This window comes from Solanum tuberosum, unplaced genomic scaffold (genome assembly GCF_000226075.1).
Source record: "Solanum tuberosum cultivar DM 1-3 516 R44 unplaced genomic scaffold, SolTub_3.0 scf00585, whole genome shotgun sequence".
NCBI classification, from domain to species: domain Eukaryota; kingdom Viridiplantae; phylum Streptophyta; class Magnoliopsida; order Solanales; family Solanaceae; genus Solanum; species Solanum tuberosum.
The window spans coordinates 214,790-233,432 of NW_006239524.1; the positions used below are offsets into that span (position 1 = coordinate 214,790).

Here is an 18,643-nt window from a genome sequence, read left to right on the forward strand (position 1 = left end):
GTAAGGGGATAATCAGTCCATGCCCAGAATCACATCAAAATCAACCATATCTAGCAGAATAAGATCAACTCTAGTATCACAACCCTGGATAGTCACTTAGCAAGATCGCAATATCTTATCCACTACTAAGGACTCACCCACCGGGGTCGAAACATGAACTGGCTCTGCCAAAGACTCAGACCTCATACCCAATCGGGGAGCAAAATAAATAGATACATACGAGAATGTGGACCCGTGATCAAATAATATTGTAGCAGGCTGATGGCATAATAAAAGCGTACCAGTGATGACATCGTCAGATGCCTCAGTTGTCGCCCTCGCCGGGGATGCATAGAAGTGGCCCTGAGCACCTCTGCCCGATGCATCTGGTCTACCACCTAACCTGCCACCCCGAGCTCTGCCTCTGGTACCCTGTCGGCTGTCTCGACGACCCTGGTCCTGACCACCACCTCTAGCTAGAGGGGGCACTGCTTAAACTGGTCTAGGTGCAAGGGGAGCTGGTAAAATCGCTCCTCGCCCTCGCCGGGGGCACTCTCTGTACCAATGGTCAAGAGCACCGCATTCAAAACACCCTGAAGCTGAATGCTCTAAAGTAACCCGACCGCGATAAGAAGAGAGGGAATCCGATCCCCTCGAACTCTGGCCCGTAATAGGACCACCCTGGTGATACTGGCCTCCCTCAGAAGCAGGTAATGCCACCTGAACAGGACGACTGGACTGACCCTGCTGGATCCTCTGGCGGGGCCTATCATAGGAGTCTCTCCCTCTAGTCTGGGACCCTCTGTAGCTGCCCTGGTAGCGTGCCATCTTATCGCTGCCCCCTTGGGCCTCGCGATGAATATGTTCCATGGATTGGGCATGGTCAACTACATCAAGAAATGAACGGCCGGCAGAAACTAAATGCTCTGTGTCGACCCTCAGACGGTATCGCAACTCACGTACAAAACAACGAACTATCTCCTCCTCCGTGGGTAGGATCATGGTAGCATGTCGAGATAACTCATGGAACCTCGTCTCGTACTCTGAGACAGTCATAGGGCCTTGCTCCAATCTGGAGAACTGATCACGAAGCCTATCCCTAACGCTCCGTGGCATGAACCGGGCTAAGAAAGCCTCTCAGAACTCACTCCAAGATACAGGAGGCGATCCAACTGGCCTGGACTCTCGATACAAGCACCACCACTGCCTGGCTGGCCCAAGAAATTGATGAGCAGTGAAATCGGCTCCTCTCGACTCTAAGAGGCCTAATGACTGTAGCTTCTCCTGACAAGTGAGCTGGAACTCGTAGGCATCCTCCCCCATCGCCCCTGAGAATATCGGCGGTGCCAACCTCTGGAATACCCCGAGCATCTTCTGTTCGCGCATTGGCATCTCCCCATCCTTTAAGTCTGACATGACAGCCACATGAACTGATGGCGGCTGAACCTCTGGTGCCGCTGCGGCAGGCTGACCCTGCTGCGCTGGAGCTGGTGCCTGTCGTATCTCCCCAATAGCTGCTAGTATCTGAGTCAGCAGAGCATGAAGATCAGGAGCTGAAGCTGCAGCTGGTGTAGGTGGTGGCTGGGTTGGCCCCGGCCCCACCGGCTGTGGAGGTACATATGCTGCCTGAGGCTCCTCTTCCTTACCTCGGGCTGGTGCTACGGCCCTGCCTCGACCTCGGGGTCGACGTCTACCCCAAGCTGAGGCTCTGCCTGCAGACCCGGGTGCGCCACCCCTGGCCACACCACCTCGCGAGCGAGCCATCCTGTGAAAGAGTGAAACAAGTGAGATTTCAAGAAACCAATAAGACACACGATGCACGAAAACGAAACATAAGAGGAAATTTTCCTAAAGACATCCTGTAGCCTCCCGAAGATAAGTCACAGACGTCTCCGGACCGATCCGCAGGACTCTACTAGACGTTAGCTCTGTACAAGTGAGACCGATAAACCTGGGGCTCTGATACCAACTTGTCACGACCCGATTCTCAAGTCATGATGGCACCTACTATAACCCACCAGTAGGTAAGCCAACCCGTAGCCCGGAACAACAAGTAATGGGTCTGAGGGTAGAAATTAAACAAGAGTAGGCAAATAACTATATAGACAAGCAGAAGCAAACCAAAACATATATACAAATAAAGATCCCTCCCAGAACTTGGAAGTCACTAGTACAGAGCTACTAACAAAATGAATACAAGTCCCAAAAGTGGACAACAGAGACTGGACTGTCTCGAAAGGTAAAAGACAAGTCTATATATACAGATGGAAACTGAAATAGTACAAAACATCGTGTGATCACTTCTGTCTCCGAATCAGTCTGCTCCAAGCTCGATCAACGCTGGCTACTAGTGCCCGGACCTGCATCACGAAATAGATGCAGAGCGTAGCATGAGTACCAAAACAACCGGTACCCAGTAGCATCATAGGCCGACTGAACTTGAAAAGTAAAGGCAATATGAAAAGAAGGAATAACACAAACCGAAGTCAAGAACTAAAATCTAACTAACAAGGGAATGCACACGAGTGTACAAAGAACTAACTAAAGTAATCTATAAGCTAACTACACCTAACTGGGGCCCCATAAGCCCAGAAGGTACACTCGTGCGCAAGTTAATTAAAAACCCGAACGAACCCCATAAGCCCGACGAGTACACAAAATAACTATAACTAAAGAGAATTGCATAAAAGAACCCAAGAACGAAGAACACGAATCAGAACCTCAACCCTAATTAGTAAACTCTGACAGTACGAAGGCCGGACCTCGAACCGGATGCTCACCAGAAGTACCCAAGTAACCAATCACAAGTAACAAGTATAAGAGGTCGGAACTCTAACCAGATGCTCTATATAGGTATCTGAGCAATAGAAGCCAGACCTTAAACCGGATGCTTTATATAAGTATCTGGGAAATAGAGGCCGGACCTTAAACCGGATGCTCTATATAAATATCTGGGCGATAGAGGCCGGAACTCTAACCGGATGCTCTATAAAGGTGCAAATGTAGCTGTTGAAAGAGTCTTAATCGATCCACAGTCATAAATATCCGTGGAACGCCGTCCATACTTAACCAATCAATGTAAGTCCTTGGAACCAAATCGAAAATCAAATTCAAATCGCGAAGTAGAACTTGTGTCGCCGATGTAACTCGTGAAGCCGTAACATCGGGGAAAATAAGGATAACTATAGTAGGAGAAAGAGCATCGCCTAAATAAGGCCCAAACTATCAGACTCAAGTCTGCTACACCAGTCTACAGGGATCGAAGCCGGCCAAGTGGCGTCGGGCAAAACTAAGGCCTATCGGATTTGAATCATGTATTTCTAAGGCAAGCCCTAGTCAAACCTAAACTAAGGCCCAATCTTCAAATAAACAGTAATTAAGCATGCAAGCACTCCACATAGCGAGGAGGATCAATTAATAACACAAAGCATGCTCACAGATACCCGATAATTCCCGAAATAGGCCGAAAACATGATTTCTTAACACCTATGCAGGATTCAATAACTACCCAACCCAAATCCCAACTAATCAACATGCATTCATATTCTCGAGCTCAATCTAAGAGAGGGAAACCGTAGCCTACCTGTAGGCCAATCACACGCGCTCCAAAATCACTTCTCCGGAACTTTCCCTTTCCGAACGTCCTCAAAACGCTGCCCCGCTATAAAAAATAGAATCACAATGTTATTACAGTCGTTTAGACACCAAAATCACAACAAACGGAGTTGGATCAATTTTGGAGTCAAAAAGGGAAATGTGGGACCCGCACCGAACTATCCGAATTTGACTCCGTCAAGACACCCTAAACAGCACTCCAAACTTGTGGTCCAAAATGAAACACAATTTGGGGATCAAAACGCATCAACACCCAACAAGCAAGAAAACCACACTTATATCAACTTAAAAGAAAACATTGCAGCAGCCTAAACTTGAAATTAACGAGAATCAAAAAGTTCCCAACACTCCTTAAGCACTCTACGACGAAGACACGATAATTTTCAACACATGGAACTTCGAATCACCCAATTCCGAGCTAAAATGAGTGAGATATGATCAAAACAATAATGCCAAAAACCACAGCTCGAAAAAGGGTTCTGCAGTCAGGTTAATTGCAAAATTTACCTCAAACGGAGACCCCAAATCACTATCCGAGCTCACCAACGCGTTGTCCTCAAAAAATCTCACAACTTTTCCTGTTGGATCGCCCAAATCGGTTGAGAGATGAAAGAGTTATGAGGGTTTGAAATTTTGGAAAATATGTTGCTGTTTTTCTGCATTTATTGCAGAAAATCTGCAATTTCCCAAAAACTAAAAACTCCGACGGGGTGCTCCGAACTCGTTCGGAACCCCGTGCACGCAAACGAGATATGCAACCATACCAAATTTGATATTCCAGACTGAACGGCGCAGTCGAAATTTCCATCAGAGGTCATTTCGATAAAAAGTAGGGTCGAAATTTCTATCAGAGGTCATTTCGATAAAAAGTGGGTTGCCAACCACGGATCCTATCAAGCAAAGAAGACTGAACTTCCATAAAGGCCAAGACGCGTCTAGAATCTGAGATATCCAACCGAACCATGCTATTAGCTAAGGACTGAATGTCCAAAGCTAAAGGTCGATCCTCAACAGATAAGAAGGCTAGACTACCCATACTCACTGCCTTCCGTCTCAAGGCGTCCGCTACCACATTCGCCTTGCCCGGATGATAGAGAATAGAGAGGTCATAGTCCTTCAGGAGCTCAATCCAACGACGCTGCCTCGAATTAAGGTCCATCTGGCTCATGATGTACTGAAGACTCCTATGATCGGTATAGATCTCACATCGAACTCCATACAAGTAGTTCCCGGATGGATAGAGTATCTAGACTCATGGGCCTCAGAAAGTATCAACTGTATCAAATCTCCAACTCTCGGAACACAGATGCGGCCGGCGAATTTCAATACTCCAGCAGGATCTAAGGTAGCCTGACCACCATCACCCGCTAACACTCGATCTCTAAGGGCCACCAAGGTATCATCCTCAAACTGGCAACCACGGATCCTATCAAGCAAAGAAGACTGAACTTCCATAAAGGCCAAGACGCGTCTAGAATCTGAGATATCCAACCGAACCATGCTATTAGCTAAGGACTGAATGTCCAAAGCTAAAGGTCGATCCTCAACAGATAAGAAGGCTAGACTACCCATACTCACTGCCTTCCGTCTCAAGGCGTCCGCTACCACATTCGCCTTGCCCGGATGATAGAGAATAGAGAGGTCATAGTCCTTCAGGAGCTCAATCCAACGACGCTGCCTCGAATTAAGGTCCATCTGGCTCATGATGTACTGAAGACTCCTATGATCGGTATAGATCTCACATCGAACTCCATACAAGTAGTTCCCGGATGGATAGAGTATCTAGACTCATGGGCCTCAGAAAGTATCAACTGTATCAAATCTCCAACTCTCGGAACACAGATGCGGCCGGCGAATTTCAATACTCCAGCAGGATCTAAGGTAGCCTGACCACCATCACCCGCTAACACTCGATCTCTAAGGGCCACCAAGGTATCATCCTCAAACTGGCAACCACGGATCCTATCAAGCAAAGAAGACTGAACTTCCATAAAGGCCAAGACGCGTCTAGAATCTGAGATATCCAACCGAACCATGCTATTAGCTAAGGACTGAATGTCCAAAGCTAAAGGTCGATCCTCAACAGATAAGAAGGCTAGACTACCCATACTCACTGCCTTCCGTCTCAAGGCGTCCGCTACCACATTCGCCTTGCCCGGATGATAGAGAATAGAGAGGTCATAGTCCTTCAGGAGCTCAATCCAACGACGCTGCCTCGAATTAAGGTCCATCTGGCTCATGATGTACTGAAGACTCCTATGATCGGTATAGATCTCACATCGAACTCCATACAAGTAGTTCCCGGATGGATAGAGTATCTAGACTCATGGGCCTCAGAAAGTATCAACTGTATCAAATCTCCAACTCTCGGAACACAGATGCGGCCGGCGAATTTCAATACTCCAGCAGGATCTAAGGTAGCCTGACCACCATCACCCGCTAACACTCGATCTCTAAGGGCCACCAAGGTATCATCCTCAAACTGGCAACCACGGATCCTATCAAGCAAAGAAGACTGAACTTCCATAAAGGCCAAGACGCGTCTAGAATCTGAGATATCCAACCGAACCATGCTATTAGCTAAGGACTGAATGTCCAAAGCTAAAGGTCGATCCTCAACAGATAAGAAGGCTAGACTACCCATACTCACTGCCTTCCGTCTCAAGGCGTCCGCTACCACATTCGCCTTGCCCGGATGATAGAGAATAGAGAGGTCATAGTCCTTCAGGAGCTCAATCCAACGACGCTGCCTCGAATTAAGGTCCATCTGGCTCATGATGTACTGAAGACTCCTATGATCGGTATAGATCTCACATCGAACTCCATACAAGTAGTTCCCGGATGGATAGAGTATCTAGACTCATGGGCCTCAGAAAGTATCAACTGTATCAAATCTCCAACTCTCGGAACACAGATGCGGCCGGCGAATTTCAATACTCCAGCAGGATCTAAGGTAGCCTGACCACCATCACCCGCTAACACTCGATCTCTAAGGGCCACCAAGGTATCATCCTCAAACTGGCAACCACGGATCCTATCAAGCAAAGAAGACTGAACTTCCATAAAGGCCAAGACGCGTCTAGAATCTGAGATATCCAACCGAACCATGCTATTAGCTAAGGACTGAATGTCCAAAGCTAAAGGTCGATCCTCAACAGATAAGAAGGCTAGACTACCCATACTCACTGCCTTCCGTCTCAAGGCGTCCGCTACCACATTCGCCTTGCCCGGATGATAGAGAATAGAGAGGTCATAGTCCTTCAGGAGCTCAATCCAACGACGCTGCCTCGAATTAAGGTCCATCTGGCTCATGATGTACTGAAGACTCCTATGATCGGTATAGATCTCACATCGAACTCCATACAAGTAGTTCCCGGATGGATAGAGTATCTAGACTCATGGGCCTCAGAAAGTATCAACTGTATCAAATCTCCAACTCTCGGAACACAGATGCGGCCGGCGAATTTCAATACTCCAGCAGGATCTAAGGTAGCCTGACCACCATCACCCGCTAACACTCTATCTCTAAGGGCCACCAAGGTATCATCCTCAAACGGCCAACCACTGGGTCGCTCCTCAACAGATAAGAAGGCTAGACTACCCATACTCACTGCCTTCCGTCTCAAGGCGTCCGCTACCACATTCGCCTTGCCCGGATGATAGAGAATAGAGAGGTCATAGTCCTTCAGGAGCTCAATCCAACGACGCTGCCTCGAATTAAGGTCCATCTGGCTCATGATGTACTGAAGACTCCTATGATCGGTATAGATCTAACATCGAACTCCATACAAGTAGTGCCTCCAAATCTTAAGCGCGAAAACTACCGCCGCCAACTCCAAGTCATGAGTGGGGTAGTTGCGCTCATGGATCTTAAGCTGCCTCGACGCATAAGCAATAACCCGGCCCTGCTGCATCAATACACAACCCAAACCAACGCCGAATGCGTCACAATAAACTGTAAAGCCCTCGCCCTCAACTGGAAGAGTCAATATAGGAGCGGTGGTCAATAACTCCTTGAGCCTCAAAAAGCTCGCCTCACACTCCTCTGACCAAACAAAGGGAACATCAACACGAGTCAATCGAGTCAATGGGGCTGCAATAGTAGAAAAGCCCTCAACAAAGCGTCTGTAGTAACTCGCTAACCCGACGATGCTACGAACCTCAATAACAAAAGTGGGCTTGTGCCAATCACCAATAGCCTCAATCTTCGCCGGATCAACCCTAATACCCTCCTTGGACACCACGTGCCCCAAGAAGGAAACAGACTCAAGCCAAAACTCGCACTTTGAGAACTCGGCATAAAGCCGCTGATCTCTCAAAGTCTGGAGCACTATCCTCAAATGTTGCTCATGCTCACTCCGGCTCCGCGAGTATACCAGTATGTTGCTCATGCTCACTCCGGCTTCGCGAGTATACCAGTATGTCATCAATGAAGACGATGACAAATAAATCAAGGTATGGCCTGAACACACGTGTCATCAAGTCCATGAAAGCAGCAGGGGCATTAGTCAACCCAAATGACATCACCAAGAACTCATAATGCCCATAACGGATCCTAAATGCGGTCTTAGGGATGTCCGCTGCCCTAATATTCAGCTGATGGTACCCGGACCTCAAATCAATCTTAGAAAACACGGCGGCACCTTGAAGCTGATCAAACAAATCATCAATACGAGGCATGGGGTAACGGTTCTTCACCGTCACCTTGTTCAGCTGCCTGTAATCAATACACATCCTCATAGTCCCGTCCTTATTCTTCACAAACAGAACAGGAGCACCCCAAGGCGACACACTTGGACGGATAAACCCCTTACCTAAGAGATCCTCTAACTGAACACTAAGCTCCCTGAGCTCTGCAGGAGCCATCCGGTAAGGCGGAATAGAAATAGGACGGGTGGCGGGCTCCAAATCTATGGCAAAATTAATGTCACGATCTGGAGTTAGGCCAGTTAGGTCTGCAGGGAACACATCTGCAAACTCTCTAACCACAGGAATTGAGTCAACTGAAGAGTCCTCTCTACTCACATCTCGCACATAAGCCAAATAAGCTAAACACCCAGAAGCAACCAACTGTCTAGCCAGCATAAAGAGATGATCCCTGTCGGTGTGTGACTATAAGCACCCTGCCACAACACTGGGGAAATTCCAGGCGTGGCTAGGACCGCATGGTAAGGGGATAACCAGTCCATGCCGAGAATCACATCAAAATACACCATATCTAGCAGAATAAGATCAACTCTAGTATCACAACCCTGGATAGTCACTAAGCAAGATCGTAATATCTGATCCACTACTAAGGACTCATCCACCGGGGTCGAAACATGAACTGGCTCTGCCAAAGACTCAGACCTCATACCCAATCGGGGAGCAAAATAAATAGATACATACGAGAATGTGGACCCGGGATCAAATAATATTGTAGTAGGTTGATGGCATAATAAAAGCGTACCTGTGATGACATCGTCAGATGCCTCAGCTGTCGCCCTCGCCGGGGATGCATAGAAGTGGCCCCGAGCACCTCTGCCCGGTGCATTTGGTCTACCACCTAACCTGCCTCCCCAAGCTCTGCCTCTGGTACCCTGTCGGCTGTCTCAACGACCCTGGTCCTGACCACCTCCTCTAGCTAGAGGGGGCACTGCTCAAACTGGTCTAGGTGCAAGGGGAGATGCTAAAATCGCTCCTAGCCCTCGCCGGGGGCACTCTCTGGGCCAATGCTCAAGCACACCGCAATCAAAACATCCCGGAGCTGAATGCTCTAAAATAACCCGACCGCGATAAGAAGGGAGGGAATCTGATCCCCTCGAACTCTGGCCCGTACTAGGACCACCCTGGTGAAACTGGCCTCCCTCAAAAGCAGGTAATGCCGCCTGAACAAGACGACTGGACTAACCCTGCTGGAACCTCTGGCGGGGCCTATCATAGGAGTCTCTTCCTCTAGTCTGGGACCCTCTGTAGTTGCCCTGATAGCGTCCCCTCTTAGCGCTGCCCCCTTGGGCCTCGCGATGAATTTCCTCCATGGATCGGGCATGGTCAACTACATCAAGAAATGAACGGCCGGCAGAAACTAAATGCTCTTTGCCGACCCTCAGACGGTATCGCAACCCACGTACAAAATAACGAACTATCTCCTCCTCCGTGGGTAGGATCATGGTAGCATGTCGAGATAACTCATGGAACCTCGTCTCGTACTCTGAGACGGTCATAGGGCGCTGCTCCAATCTGGAGAACTGATCACGAAGCCTATCCCTAACGCTCTGTGGCATGAACTGGGCTAAGAAAGCCTCTCAGAACACATTCCAAGATACAGGAGGCGATCCAACTGGCCTGGACTCTAGATGCGAGCGCCACCACTGCATGGCTGGCCCAAGAATCTGATGAGCAGTAAAATCGGCTCCTCTCGACTCCAAGAGGCCTAATGATTGTATCTGCTTTTGACAAGTAAGTTGGAACTCGTAGGAATCCTCCCCCATCCCCCCTGAGAATATCGGCGGTGCCAACCTCTAGAATACCCCGAGCATCTTTTGTTCGCGCATTGGCATCTCCCGATCCTTTAAGTCTGACATGATAGCCACATGAACTGATTGCGGCTGAACCTCTGGTGCCGCTGCGGCAGGCAGACCCAGCGGCGCTGGAGCGGGTACTGCTGGGACTGGTGCTGGGGATGGTGCCTGTCGCATCTCCCCAATAGCTACTAGTATCTGAGTCAGCAGAGCATGAAGATCAGGAGCTGCAGTTGCAGCTGGTGCAGGTGGTGGCTGGGCTGGCCCCGGCCCCACCGGCTGTGGAGGTACTCCTCCTCCTTATCTCGGGCTGGTGCTACGGCCCTGCCTCGACCTCGGGGTCGGCGTCTACCCCAAGCTGAGGCTCTGCCTGCAGACCCGGGTGCGCCACCCCTGGCCGCGCCACCTCGCGAGCGAGCCATCCTGTGAAAGAGTGAAACAAGTGAGAATTCCAGAAACCAATAAGACACACGATGCACGAAAATGAAACAAAAGAGGAAATTTTCCTAAAGACATCCTGTAGCCTCCCGAAGATAAGTTACGGACGTCTCCACACATGTCCGCACGACTCTACTAGACGTTAGCTCTATACAAGTGAGACCGATAAACTTGGGGCTCTGATACCAACTTGTCACGACCCAATTTCTCAAGTCATGATGGCACCTACTATAACCCACCAGCAGGTAAGCCAACCCGTAACCCGGAACAACAAGTAATGGGTCTGAGAGTAGAAACTAAACAAGAGTAGGCAAATAACAATATACACAGGCGGAAGCAAACCAAAACATAAATACAAATAAAGATCCCTCCCTGAACCTGGAAGTCACTAGTACAGAGCTACTAACAAAATGAGTACAAGTCCCAAAAATGGACAACAGAGACTGGACTGTCTCGAAAGGTAAAAGACAAGTCTATATATACAGATGGAGACTGAAATAGTACAAAACGTCGTGTGCTCACTCCCGTCTCCGGATCAGTCTGCTCCAAGCTCGATCAACACTGGCTACTAGTGCCCGGACCTGCATCACGAAATAGATGCAGAGCGTAGCATGAGTACCAAAACAACAGGTACCCAGTAGGCATCATAGGCCGACTGAACTTGAAAAGTAAAGGCAATATGAAAAGAAGGAATAACACAAACCGAAGTCAAGAACTAAAATCTAACTAACAAGGGAATGCACACGAGTGTACAAAGAACTAACTAAAGTAATCTATAAGCTAACTACACCTAACTGGACCCCCATAAGCCCAGAAGGTACACTCGTGCGCAAGTTAAATAAAAACCCGAACGGACCCCCATAAGCCCGACGAGTACACAGAATAACTATAACTAAAGAGAATTGCATATACGAACCCAAGAACGAAGAACACGGATTAGAACCTCAACCCTAATTAGTAAAATCTGACAGTACGGAGGCCGGACTTCGAACCGGATGCTCACCAGAAGTACCTAAGTAACCAATCACAAGTAACAAGTATAAGAGGTCAGAACTCTAACCGGATGCTCTATATAAGTATCTGGGGGATAGAGGCCGGAACTCTAACCGGATGCTCTATATAGGTATCTGAGCAATAGAGGCCGGATCTTAAACCGGATGCTCTATATAAGTATCTGGGGGATAGAGGCCGGAACTCTAACCGGATGCTCTATATAGGTATCTGAGCAATAGTGGTCGGACCTTAAATCGGATGCTCTATATAAGTATCTGGGCGATAGAGGCCGGAACTCTAACCGGATGCTCTATATAGGTATCTGAGCAATAGTGGTCGGACCTTAAATTAAAGAGAATTGCATAAAAGAACCCATGAACGAAGAACATCGAACCAGAACCTCAACCCTAATTAGTAGAATCTGACAGTACGGAGGCCGGACCTCGAACCGGATGCTCTATAAAGGTGCCAATGTAGTTGTTGAAAGAGTCTTAATCGATCCACAGTCATAAATATCCGTGGAACGCCGTCCATACTTAGCCAATCTATGTAAGTCCTTGGAACCAAATCGAAAATCAAATTCAAATCGCGAAGTAGAACTTGTGTCGCCGATGTAACTCGTGAAGCCGTAACATCGGGGAAAATAAGGATAACTATAGTAGGAGAAAGAGTATCGCCTAAATAAGGGCCAAACTATCAGACTCAAGTCTGCTACACCAGTCTACAGGGATCTAAGCCGGCCCAGCGGCGTCGGGGCAAAACTAAGGCCTATCGGATCTGAATCATGTATTTCTAAGGCAAGCCCTAGTCAAACCTAAACTAAGGCCCAATCTTCAAATAAACAGTAATTAAGCATGCAAGCACTCCACATAGCGAGAATGGTCAATTAATAACACAAAATATGCTCACAGTTACCCGATAATTCTCGAAATACACCGAAAACATGATTTCTAAACACCTATGCATGATTCAATCACTACCAACCCAAATCCCAACTAATCAACATGCATTCACATTCGCGAGCTCGATCAAAGAGAGGGAAAACCGTAGCCTACCTGTAGGCCAATCACACGCGCTCCAAAATCACTTCTCCGGAGATTTCCCTTTCCGAACGTCCTCAAAACGCTGCCCCGCTATCAAAAATAGAATCACAACGTTATTACAGTCGTTTAGACACCAAAATCACAACAAACGGAGACAAATCAATTTTGTAGTCAAAATGGGAAATGTGGGACCCGCACCGAACTATCCGAATTTGACTCCGTCAAGACACCCTAAACAGCACTCCAAACTTGTGGTCCAAAATGAAACACAATTTGGGGATCAAAACGCATCAACACCCAACAAGCAAGAAAACCACACTTATATCAACTTAAAAGAAAACATTGCAGCAGCCTAAACTTGAAATTAACGAGAATCAAAAAGTTCCCAACACTCCTTAAGCACTCTACGACGAAGACACGATAATTTTCAACACATGGAACTTCGAATCACCCAATTCCGAGCTAAAATGAGTGAGATATGATCAAAACAATAATGCCAAAAACCACAGCTCGAAAAAGGGTTCTGCAGTCAGGTTAATTGCAAAATTTACCTCAAACGGAGACCCCAAATCACTATCCGAGCTCACCAACGCGTTGTCCTCAAAAAATCTCACAACTTTTCCTGTTGGATCGCCCAAATCGGTTGAGAGATGAAAGAGTTATGAGGGTTTGAAATTTTGGAAAATATGTTGCTGTTTTTCTGCATTTATTGCAGAAAATCTGCAATTTCCCAAAAACTAAAAACTCCGACGGGGTGCTCCGAACTCGTTCGGAACCCCGTGCACGCAAACGAGATATGCAACCATACCAAATTTGATATTCCAGACTGAACGGCGCAGTCGAAATTTCCATCAGAGGTCATTTCGATAAAAAGTAGGTCCCACTTCCAAAAGTCATTTTAAGTCAAAACCAACAAAAGTGCTCGGAAAGATATTGAAAACCTCCAGACACAAAAGAAGGGTCAATCTAGACCAAAATCGACATTTCGGAGCTAACCACGCTGACGGAATTCTCATCCGAGCGCGTTTACTCAGAATGTTGACCAAAGTCAAACTTCAAAGGCTAAAACGCCTAATCGCACCGACTCACACTGAAAACCTCGAGAGTCATGTCGACCATGCTACTAGCCTAAAATGACCCTCCGGAGCTGATGGAATCATTAGAATTGGATTCTGATGTCATCTTCTTGAACTTTTGATAAAAAATGATCGTTCAAGGTTCATAAGCTCCAAAACACAAAAACTCGCACCAAGACCAAACGAACGACCAGGTGACCGAACTGTCAGTCCCAGCAAGTTATAAATGACTTGGGGTCGCTATAGGAACGCTCTAAACGACACACAGAAGGCAAGACACAGAAATGACCATGAGGGTCATTACAATATCCACTACTAAAAAGGACTTTCGTCCACGAAAGAAAGGATCAAGAAGTACCTGAAGGCTCAAACAAGCTGGGAAACTTCTCTCGCATCTCCTGCTCGGTCTCCCAGGTAGCCTCCTCGACTGGACGATGCCTCCAACGAACCTTAACAACAGGAATGGCTGTCGAGCGCAATCTCCTCACATCTCTGGCTAGAATGGCAACTGGCTCCTCTACAAATGTCAAACGATCATCCAACTCGACTGCATCATACTGGAGCACATGGGACTCATCAGGAACATATCGCCGCAGCATCGAAACATGAAACACTGGGTGGATGGCCGAAAATGCTGGAGGCTGGGCCAACTCATAAGCAACCTCTCCAACTGTCCGAAGTATCTCAAAAGGCCCAATGTACCTGGGGCTAAGCTTGCCCCGCCTCCCAAACCCTATCACGCCCTTCATGGGCGACACACGGAGGAATACCCGGTCACCAACAGAGAATCTCAAAGGTCGATGCCTCTGATCCGCATAACTCTGGTGCCTACTCTGAGCCGTCCTGAGCCTATCCTGAATCACCCTCACCTGATCCAGGGCCTCCTGAAGCAAATCTGAACCACGCGGCCTAGGCTCTGTAGACTAAAACCAACCAACTAGAGAGCGACAACGCCTACCATAGCAAGTCATAAATGACTTGGGGTCGCTATAGGAACGCTCTAAACGACACACAGAAGGCAAGACACAGAAATGACCATGAGGGTCATTACAATATCCACTACTAAAAGAACTTTCGTCCGCGAAAGTAAGAGTCAAGAAGTACCTGAAGGCTCAAACAAGCTGGGAAACTGCTCTCGCATCTCCTGCTCGGTCTCCCAGGTAGCCTCCTCGACTGGACGATGCCTCCAATGAACTTTAACAACAGGAATGGCTCTCGAGCGCAATCTCCTCACATCTCTGGCTAGAATGGCAACTGGCTCCTCTACAAATGTCAAACGATCATCCAACTCGACTGCATCATACTGGAGCACATGGGACTCATCAGGAACATATCGCCGCAGCATCGAAACATGAAACACTGGGTGGATGGCCGAAAATACTGGAGGTAGGGCCAACTCATAAGCAACCTCCCCAACTGTCCGGAGTATCTCAAAAGGCCCAATGTTCCTGGGGCTAAGCTTGCCCCGCCTCCCAAACCCCATCACGCCCTTTATGGGCGACACACGGAGGAATACCCGGTCACCAACAGAGAATCTCAAAGGTCGACGCCTCTGATCAGCATAACTCTGGTGCCTACTCTGAGCCGTCCTGAGCCTATCCTGAATCACCCTCACCTGATCCAGGGCCTCCTGAAGCAAATCTGAACCACGCGGCCTAGGCTCTGTAGACTCAAACCAACCAACTGGAGAGCGACAACGCCTACCATATAAGGCCTCAAATGGGGCCATCTGAATACTACAGTGGTAGCTGTTGTACGCAAACTCCGCAAAAGGCAAGAACTGGTCCCACTAACCTCCAAAATCCATAACACAGGCCCGCAACATATCCTCAATGACCTGAATAGTACGCTCAGACTGACCATCCGTCTGTGGGTGAAATGCTGTGCTAAGGTGGACACGGGTGCCCAACTCCTCCTGAAAAGCCCTCCAAAAGCTGGAAGTGAACTGTGAACCCCGGTCTGAAATAATAGAAACAGGCACGCCATGAAGACGGACTACCTCCCTAAATGTAGATACGAGTCAACCTCTCGGCACCGAAAGTAGTATGAACATGAAGGAAGTGTGCTGACTTGGTCAATCGATCCACGATGACCCAAATGCTGTCAACATCTCTAGAAGTCCTAGGCAACCCCACAACGGGCCGCCAACTCCAAGTCATGAGTGGGGTAGTTGCGCTCATGGATCTTAAGCTGCCTCGACGCATAAGCAATAACCCGGCCCTGCTGCATCAATACACAACCCAAACCAACGCCGAATGCGTCACAATAAACTGTAAAGCCCTCGCCCTCAACTGGAAGAGTCAATATAGGAGCGGTGGTCAATAACTCCTTGAGCCTCAAAAAGCTCGCCTCACACTCCTCTGACCAAACAAAGGGAACATCAACACGAGTCAATCGAGTCAATGGGGCTGCAATAGTAGAAAAGCCCTCAACAAAGCGTCTGTGGTAACTCGCTAACCCGACGAAGCTACGAACCTCAGTAACAGAAGTGGGCCTGTGCCAATCACGAATAGCCTCAATCTTCGCTGGATCAACCCTAATACCCTCCTTGGACACCACGTGCCCCAAGAAGGATACAGACTCAAGCCAAAACTCGCACTTTGAGAACTCGGCATAAAGTCGCTGATCTCTCAAAGTCTGGAGCACTATCCTCAAATGCTGCTCATGCTCACTCCGGCTCCGCGAGTATACCAGTATGTCATCAATGAAGACGATGACAAATAAATCAAGGTATGGCCTGAACACACGTGTCATCAAGTCCATGAAGGCGGCAGGGGCATTAGCCAGCCCAAACGACATCACCAAGAACTCATAATGGCCATAATGGGTCCTAAATGCCGTCTTAGGGATGTCCGCTGCCCTAATACTCAGCTGATGGTACCCGGACCTCAAATCAATCTTAGAAAACACGGCGGCACCCTGAAGCTGATCAAAGAAATCATCAATACGAGGCATGGGGTAACGGTTCTTCACCGTCACCTTGTTCAGCTGCCTGTAATCAATACACATCCTCATAGTCCCGTCCTTCTTCTTCACAAACAGAACAGGAGCACCCCAAGGCGACACACTTGGACGGATAAACCCCTTACCTAAGAGATCCTCTAACTGAACACTAAGCTCCCTGAGCTCTGCAGGAGCCATCCGGTAAGGCGGAATAGAAATAGGCCGAGTACCTGGCTCAAGCTCAATCGAAAAATCAATATCACGCTCTGGGGGTAGGCCAGGTAGGTCTGTAGGGAACACATCTGCAAACTCTCTAACCACAGGAACTGAGTCAACTGAAGAGCCCTCTCTACTCACATCTCGCACATAAGCCAAATAAGCTAAACACCCAGAAGCAACCAATCGTCTAGCCCGCATAAAAGAGATGATCCCTGTCGGTGTGTGACTATAAGCACCCTGCCACAACACTGGGGAAATTCCAGACATGGCTAAGATCGGAATATCTGATCCAATACTAAGGACTCACCCACCGGGGTCGAAACATGAACTGGCTCTGCCAAAGACTCAGACCTCATACCCAATCGGGGGAATAAAATAAATAGATACATACGAGAATGTGGACCCGGGGATCAAATAATATTGTAGCAGGCTGATGGCATAATAAAAGCGTACCTGTGATGACATCGTCAGATGCCTCAGCTGTCGCCCTCGCCGGGGCTGCGTAGAAGTGGCCCCGAGCACCTCTGCCCGATGCATCTGGTCTACCACCTATCCTGCCTCCCCGAGCTCTGCCTTTGGTACCCTGTCGGCTGTCTCGACGACCCTGGTCCTGACCACCACCTCTAGCTAGAGGGGGCACTGCTCAAAGTAGACTAGTTGCAAGGGGAGCTGGTAAAATCCCTCCTTGCCCGCGCCGGGGGCATTCCTTGGACCAATGCTCAAGCACACCGCAATCAAAACACCCCGAAGTTGAATGCTCCGAAATAACCCGACCGCGATAAGAAGGGAGGGAATCTGATCCCCTCGAACCCTGGCCCGTACTAAGACCACTCAAAACACCCCGAAGCTGAACGCTCTAAAGTAACCTGACCGCGATAGGAAGGGAGGGAATCTGATCCCCTCGAACCCTGGCCCGTACTAGGACCACCCTGGTGATGCTGGCCTCCCTCAGAAGCAGGTAATTCCGCCTGAACAGGCCGACTGGACTGACCCTGCTAGAACCTCTGGCGGGGCCTATCATAGGAGTCTCTCCCTCTAGTCTGAGACCCTCTGTATATGCCCTGGTAGCGTGACCTCTTATCGCTGCACCCTTGGGCCTCGCGATGAATATGCTCCATGGATCGGGCATGGTCAACTACATCAACAAATGAACGGCCGGCAGAAACTTAACGCTCTTTGTCGACCCTCAGACGGTATCTCAACCCACGTACAAAACAACGAACTATCTCCTCCTCCGTGGGTAGGATCATGGTAGCATGTCGAGATAACTCATGGAACCTTGTCTCGTACTCTGAGACGGTCATAGGGCCCTGCTCCAATCTGGAGAACTGATCACGAATCCTATCCCTAACGCTCCGTGGCATGAACCGGGCTAAGAAAGCCTCTCAGAACTCACTCCAAAATACAGGAGGCGATCCAACTGGCCTGGACTCTCGATACGAGCGCCACCACTGCCTGGCTGGCCAAATAAACTGATGAGCAGTGAAATCGGGTCCTCTCGACTCCAAGAGGCCTAATGACTGTAGCTGCTCCTGACAAGTGAGCTGGAACTCGTAGGCATACTCCCCCATCGCCCCTGAGAATATCGGCGGTGCCAACCTCTGGAATACCCTGAGCATATTCTGTTCGTTCATTGGCATATCCCCATCCTTTAAGTCTGACATGACAGCCACATGAACTGATTGCGGCTGAACCTCTGGTGCCGCTGCGGCAAGCTGACCCAGCGGCGCTAGAGCTGGTGCTGCTGGGACTGTTGCTGGGGCTGGTGCCTGTCGCATCTCCCCAATAGCTACTAGGATTTAAGTCAGCAGAGCGTGAAGATCAGGAGCTGCAGCTG

General features: G+C 48.7%; 2 protein-coding genes and 2 long non-coding RNA genes across 4 annotated transcripts; all 4 read right to left on the reverse strand.

The window, feature by feature from the left end:
- Positions 1-2,269: 2,269 nt before the first annotated feature.
- On the reverse strand, positions 2,270-4,167 carry LOC107058713 (uncharacterized). The gene is made up of 3 exons (XR_001472251.1): positions 4,102-4,167; positions 3,563-3,640; positions 2,270-2,339 (listed from the first exon to the last, which is right to left on the reverse strand). It is a non-coding gene; the product is annotated as an uncharacterized lncRNA (long non-coding RNA).
- Positions 4,168-11,091: 6,924 nt separating this feature from the next.
- On the reverse strand, positions 11,092-13,185 carry LOC107058714 (uncharacterized). The gene is made up of 3 exons (XR_001472253.1): positions 13,120-13,185; positions 12,581-12,658; positions 11,092-11,113 (listed from the first exon to the last, which is right to left on the reverse strand). It is a non-coding gene; the product is annotated as an uncharacterized lncRNA (long non-coding RNA).
- A 286-nt stretch (positions 13,186-13,471) lies between these two features.
- On the reverse strand, positions 13,472-14,615 carry LOC107058710 (uncharacterized). The gene is made up of 3 exons (XM_015304744.1): positions 14,603-14,615; positions 14,003-14,560; positions 13,472-13,509 (listed from the first exon to the last, which is right to left on the reverse strand). The coding sequence occupies exons 1-3, from the start codon at positions 14,613-14,615 to the stop codon at positions 13,472-13,474; spliced, it is 609 nt and encodes a 202-aa protein (XP_015160230.1).
- A 146-nt stretch (positions 14,616-14,761) lies between these two features.
- On the reverse strand, positions 14,762-15,451 carry LOC107058711 (uncharacterized; the record flags this gene model as incomplete). The annotated part of the gene is made up of 2 exons (XM_015304745.1): positions 15,439-15,451; positions 14,762-15,327 (listed from the first exon to the last, which is right to left on the reverse strand). Coding segments are annotated over exons 1-2 (579 nt in total), but the record flags the coding sequence as incomplete, so codon positions are not given.
- Positions 15,452-18,643: the final 3,192 nt, after the last annotated feature.